Raw genomic sequence first — 5436 nt, forward strand, 5'->3', positions numbered from 1 at the left:
CGGGGCTTACCGCTACTATCATTCCTTGCATGCTGCTGATGCATTCACGGATACCTCGTAAACTGTAGTAGATTTGAAACCCATATAAACCTTAGAGGAGTTGAAAGATGAGAGAATTAGTGTGGGACACTACGGCATGTGATACATATTAGTGAATATTTTACTTACAAGTTATTAATATGAATCAATTTCAGATTAATGTTAACTGTTGTGTTTTTGTGTTTTCATATAGTGTAGATATTTGGGGGTTCGTGTTTACTAATGTTATTTAAGGTTAAAAAGGTTTTTGCTTATATTTTGCTGTTTGTCTTGGTGCTCAACCTGGTGAGACAGTATTGAAAATAACCCAACATGTTTTTAGAATCAGTGTATTTTGTACAGCCATAAATACAGTTGGAAAAGTCGAGCTCTAGTTGTGCAATTAATTTAATAGCATAAAGAAACTGAAACATAATGCGACAGAAGTGGAACTTTATATTTCTCTCTATAATGCCTATGTGTGTCCTCATGTGTTAAGATTTACACTAGCCTTTAAACATATTGTACTGTTTATACTATAAATATTTGTGTTTCTATCACCACGTTGCATCTGTTTATATCTCCTTTTAAATGTAAAGCCAATTAAATTTCCATAAACTTTAATGAAATGTTCTCTATAACTACCTTGCCATGTACAAAGCCACGTATGAAAACAGAGCAACATAGCAACTGGAAATAGCACTAGGTTGTGTAATAACATTATATTTATTGAGCTACATTTGTTGGAACATTGTGGTCAAGAAAGGTTTGAAATAGTCTAGTTGGGAAAATAAAAATTACCTCGTTGAGAATTCCCACTACTTTGATAGAAGTGGATACATGTTTTCCTGCTTTCCCACTTTCCTATGTGAGTGTGTGAAGATGGAGGTTAATAGAGAAAATTTGTCTGGGCACACTTTAATTTGCACATCTCTTTAAATTATTATTGCATCTCTCCGATGTTTTAAAAGTCAATCTGCCATTTATGCCAAAGCAAAAGACTGGGTTTAAATGATTCACTTCAGTCCACCCCTCCGTTGTAAAGGCCATCACTATTTAGAAGAGCAATATGCTATAATAGCCTAAGACATTGGAACATAATAATGTGGCTTAATGGCTTTCCAGATGTTTGAAGGGGTATTTAGACTAAAGAGTGTGAGAACATTCTATTTATGTCATATCGTGACTATTATTCCTTGCTGTCCTATTCCCCTTCGGCAAAATAAAATAATTGAGCGGAATGAAATATCCGCCTAGTGGAACGTTGTATCGTTCTCCTCTGGGGATCTACGTGTTGGCCGGATGTCGATTTCAGACGGACCAAAACATCTTTCCGAAAGTTGACGTGGAGGTATTTTTTATTTTTTTTAAACAATGGCAGCTAACAAAGTAGAAATTTCAAGTGATAGCGCCGCTGCAATACAGAATCAAAATGCACATTCCCAGTCTAATAATCCGCTGTCAAGGAAGCTTAATAAAATACTGGAGACGAGGCTTGACAACGATAAGGTGAGTTGAAGGGTCTACGTTAACCTGTCTTCTTGCTAGCTAGCTGTTGCTAAATCTGTAAGCTAGCTGCGTTTTAGCTGAGCACATTTCTGCTCTAAGGTGATATTGTAACTTTCCAATATGCAGTCTTTGGTTGCTCCTCGGTGACAGTGCTAAAACACAGTAACAACGCCAAAAGGTTTATTTTGGATAACAGCATGTTTTCACAGTCGTTCAGACTCTGAACATCAGTAGTAGCTCTCCTCCTAAAAGCACCACCAGGGTGTTTTAGTCCAGGCGGATGAAAAGAAAAATGCAGGTTTTCTCAAAAATGCTCCTGAATGTCATATTCCACGCAGTCTGGGCATTTGTCATAGCACCCCGGCAGACGTCATAATGTGCTTTATGTGCTTTCAGGAGATGCTTGAGGCTTTGAAGGCGCTGTCTGTGTTCTTCACTGAGAACAGTTTGCGCACCAGGAGGAATCTTCGCGGTGATATAGAAAGACGAACCTTGGCAATCAATGAGGACTTTGCACGAATATTTAAAGAAGTAAAAGAGGTAAGTTATATGGCTTTATAAAAAAAAAATGCAGTTTACTAACCTAAAAGCCCACGTTGTCTGCCTCAGTATTGTTTATTACGGCAAACGTAGCATGTGCACCTTTAAATTCCTAACTGTATTGTACAAAACAACATGGACTGGTAACATGAAAAGTTACAGCTTCGATAGTTTACTGGTTCCGCAGATCTTTTGTATACGATGGCATATTAAATGTTGGACGAGAGTTGCAGTTCATAACAATACTGATTGATATTGATTAGAATGTATAGGGTTTCTGGAACATCAGAACCAAAGACCGGAGTGCAGAACTGTTGTGGTAAACCTGTGTTACAGGAGAGTCTTTAAAAGGCTTAAAAAGCATTTATTGCACATTCTTCATAATGGGTTGTATTGAGTGTCAGTCTTATAAGTACAAAAACTGTCAGGAAAATCCCCAGTTCCCATTTACTCCCAACCTCTTGTAAAAATTCCTGTTCAAGCAGACTGCTTCCCTACATGTATTTACAGCATTAGCATACAACAAACTTTAAAATACAGAGATACATCTCTAGATCTGCTTCAGTGCTGCTCTGATTTCACTTTTCCACAGGAGCTAGAAAGTGTTAATGAGGATGTCCAGGCCATGCGGTCATGTTGTGAAGAAATGACCAACAGATTGAAAGTATGGTAATCATCTCTGCATGTCCTTTTAAATTCCCCCTGTATGTATAGAGATTGACAAAAGCTAAATTAATTCACTTAATATGAATTTAACGTGTGATTTATTCAACTTCTTTTTAGAACCTCATGTTTGCAAACCATTTTGTAAATCCGTCCTGTTTTCTTCAACAGGCTGCAAAGGAGAAAACACAAGACCTCACAGTAAAAACCAACAAGCTGCAGGGAGAAAAGTGAGTTCATTCTAAATCGGTAAAAGCTGCATGTGTGTGGATGTTAATCTTGTAACTTGATACATGCATATTTGAAATAATATAGACATGAGACATCAGTGAGGTAATGTCCTTAAGAATAAAACTGCAAACTACTTATTCTAAAGTATCTCCAGACATTTCGAAGAAACCTCACACTGCTATTTCTCCTGTTATCTGTTGTGAAGCTGCAAGTCAATTTGGAAACCACAATTCTACTCTCTCTAGTGTCTTATTTCCATAGAGATATTATCCTGTTTTCAAACAAAAAGTTCTTCAATTAAAGCACGAAGCAGGAACAACATGGTCTTTTCTCTAACTGATAAGCTTTTATTGCACACACGTTCTTTGTGAAGTGAGACCTAGCTGAATGTGAAAGCACTTTCTTCAAGGAGTTGTCTCTTAAGGGATGTCATTCCTCATTAAATTAGAACAAAACACTTCAATTAAACACTGGCCTACAATTAAAAATAACCTTCCTGCTTCCAAATTGAAATGTGCTGTATTCAGTATGACTATTATGGCTGTAGTTTTTAAGATATTTAGCCATTTATGTTTTATGTTGACATGAAAAAACTGACAAGGAAAGACAAATGCACCTTTTGACTTTAAGAGAGAATATGGGATGATTAATACAACCAAGAGACACACTAAAAAGTTGAACACTGCATGTGTGAAATGATGTTAGAGGGGGTTAGTACAAGGCAGGAGGAGCTGGCAAGCATATCTTTGTTTTGGATGAGGAGGTATGAATCATTCATGAAGCTGAATATTTTTCTGGCTGTTGTCTTTTTGCATACGGAGGCCAACAATCATCATTAGTGGAGCTTTATTTGTGATGTCCGGTGATGTTTGGCCTGGGAAAGCACATTGAAGTAGTTCCTGTTTACTCTGCACTGCTCCCTGATCTTATTGAAGCCAGAGTAATGCAAGTGGAGAAGAGTCAATCAGTCTATTCTGTATTTGAGTTTGTGCATTGAGAGCTGCTGATGACACATATTAAGAGCCATCAGATGTGCAGATCAAGTATATATAGTTTACAATGACATGGAATAATGAGTGGAATCAGTGTAGTCACAGCTCTTGAAATAATGATTGAAGGATTTTATTTTTGGTCTAAAATCTGCCAGTGAAATTAAGCAATGAATTTGGCCGATATAGTGTTGACAGGAATGTGAAAACACACCCGCTGCTGTTCGCTGATAGCTTGGGGATGAGGTGGGATTCATTAGAATTTGTGGTGGCTGTGACCTCAGTGATCAGTGACCTTGTCAGATGACATGGATGCAGGGACACGGGAAAAGATAATGTAGATTTCTGGCAAAAGACCCTGCTGACAGATGTGATGTTCCATAGCAATTCCGTGCTGGAAAGGTGACAGGAGGGGACGCAGCAAAATTGAAGAGGAAGGATATGAGCTCTGAATCTGAGAGCAGTGAAAGACACCAGTGGGGGTAAAGCCGCTAGTGAACACAGGCAGGCGATGAATAAATACATTTTGTTTCGCTTTGTGCTCGAGGTCTTGTTAAAAGTAAGTAGCCAGAGGTCGCCTTTTCCTTTACATAGTGGTCCTATGGGGACCTGCTGTCCATCTGTGTGACATTTTCATTTGCAGAACCACAATGACCCTACAGCCAGATGGAATAGTGTCGCATGCTGGGCTTTGACCTTGTCTTTAGCTAGAAGAGCTGCCAGGGAAGTGTGCACTCAAGCTGTCAGCCCACTGCTCCTCACCACTTCAGTCTTCTCAGTCAGATTTATGTCAGGTCACACGATCCTCTGCAATTGCAAACCACTGTCTTTTTTTTTTTAACTTCTCTCCTGTTGACACTTATTGTAGCCACACTAAGATTTGTAGCTTAACACATTTTGCGCCTCGAGGACAGCTTTACTGCAATGGCACATTCATTTTCAAAGCTCTGCAGATGGTCCTGATGTGTATTTACCCGGCTGAGCAAACCTGTCTTGAACTGCTTGCTGTCTTATCTGCCAGTGCCAGTATCATTTGTCAGCTTTAATGAAACGGAGAGGAACAGTGGATGGCTTACAATGTGTAGAAGCAAAGGTGGAAGAGGCGAGCCAATGAGAGTAGTTGACCTGTGTTTGTCTGCCAGCTTTCAGACATACTGCCCTTTTGTTGTGGGCTGGTCCTGTTAAAAGATGCTATCACCAAGGGTACTAAATAGGTGTTGTGTGTTGTTCCCTAATACTACCCACGTGTACTACACTGTGATCTTTTCATTGGTGTGGCATGTTATCATGCTGAGCAGGCTGGGACATCTCGTAGACGGATGTTTCTGTGCACTTTGTGACCTTACGAGCAGCTGGAGCTGAAGGGGTTGGGCTGTTGGTTCAGTTCCCCAATGAACTGCTACAGTAGGCCTACTTGGCTTCACGCCAAAGCATAATGTAGATTCATTTAGTAACAACCACTAAGATTTTACGCAGTAATTCCTGC

The 5436-nt window shown here is 39.3% G+C and overlaps 1 protein-coding gene across 2 annotated transcripts in view; it reads left to right on the top strand.

Moving 5' to 3' along the window:
- The first annotated feature begins 1243 nt into the window (after positions 1–1243).
- The window catches only part of cog6 (component of oligomeric golgi complex 6), a 20962-nt gene continuing 16769 nt past the window's right edge, over positions 1244–5436 (top strand). The window contains exons 1-4 of one of the 2 annotated variants that reach the window (XM_020614794.1): positions 1244–1369; positions 1924–2067; positions 2660–2731; positions 2902–2960. In XM_020614794.1, coding sequence (XP_020470450.1) covers positions 1259–1369; positions 1924–2067; positions 2660–2731; positions 2902–2960 — 386 coding nt within the window. In that variant the 5' untranslated portion in view covers positions 1244–1258. Of the gene's footprint in view, positions 1528–1923; positions 2068–2659; positions 2732–2901; positions 2961–5436 lie in introns of both variants that reach the window. The other variant, XM_020614793.1, reaches the window with a different exon arrangement.

This window comes from Monopterus albus, unplaced genomic scaffold, assembly GCF_001952655.1.
Source record: "Monopterus albus unplaced genomic scaffold, M_albus_1.0 scaffold150.1, whole genome shotgun sequence".
NCBI classification, from domain to species: domain Eukaryota; kingdom Metazoa; phylum Chordata; class Actinopteri; order Synbranchiformes; family Synbranchidae; genus Monopterus; species Monopterus albus.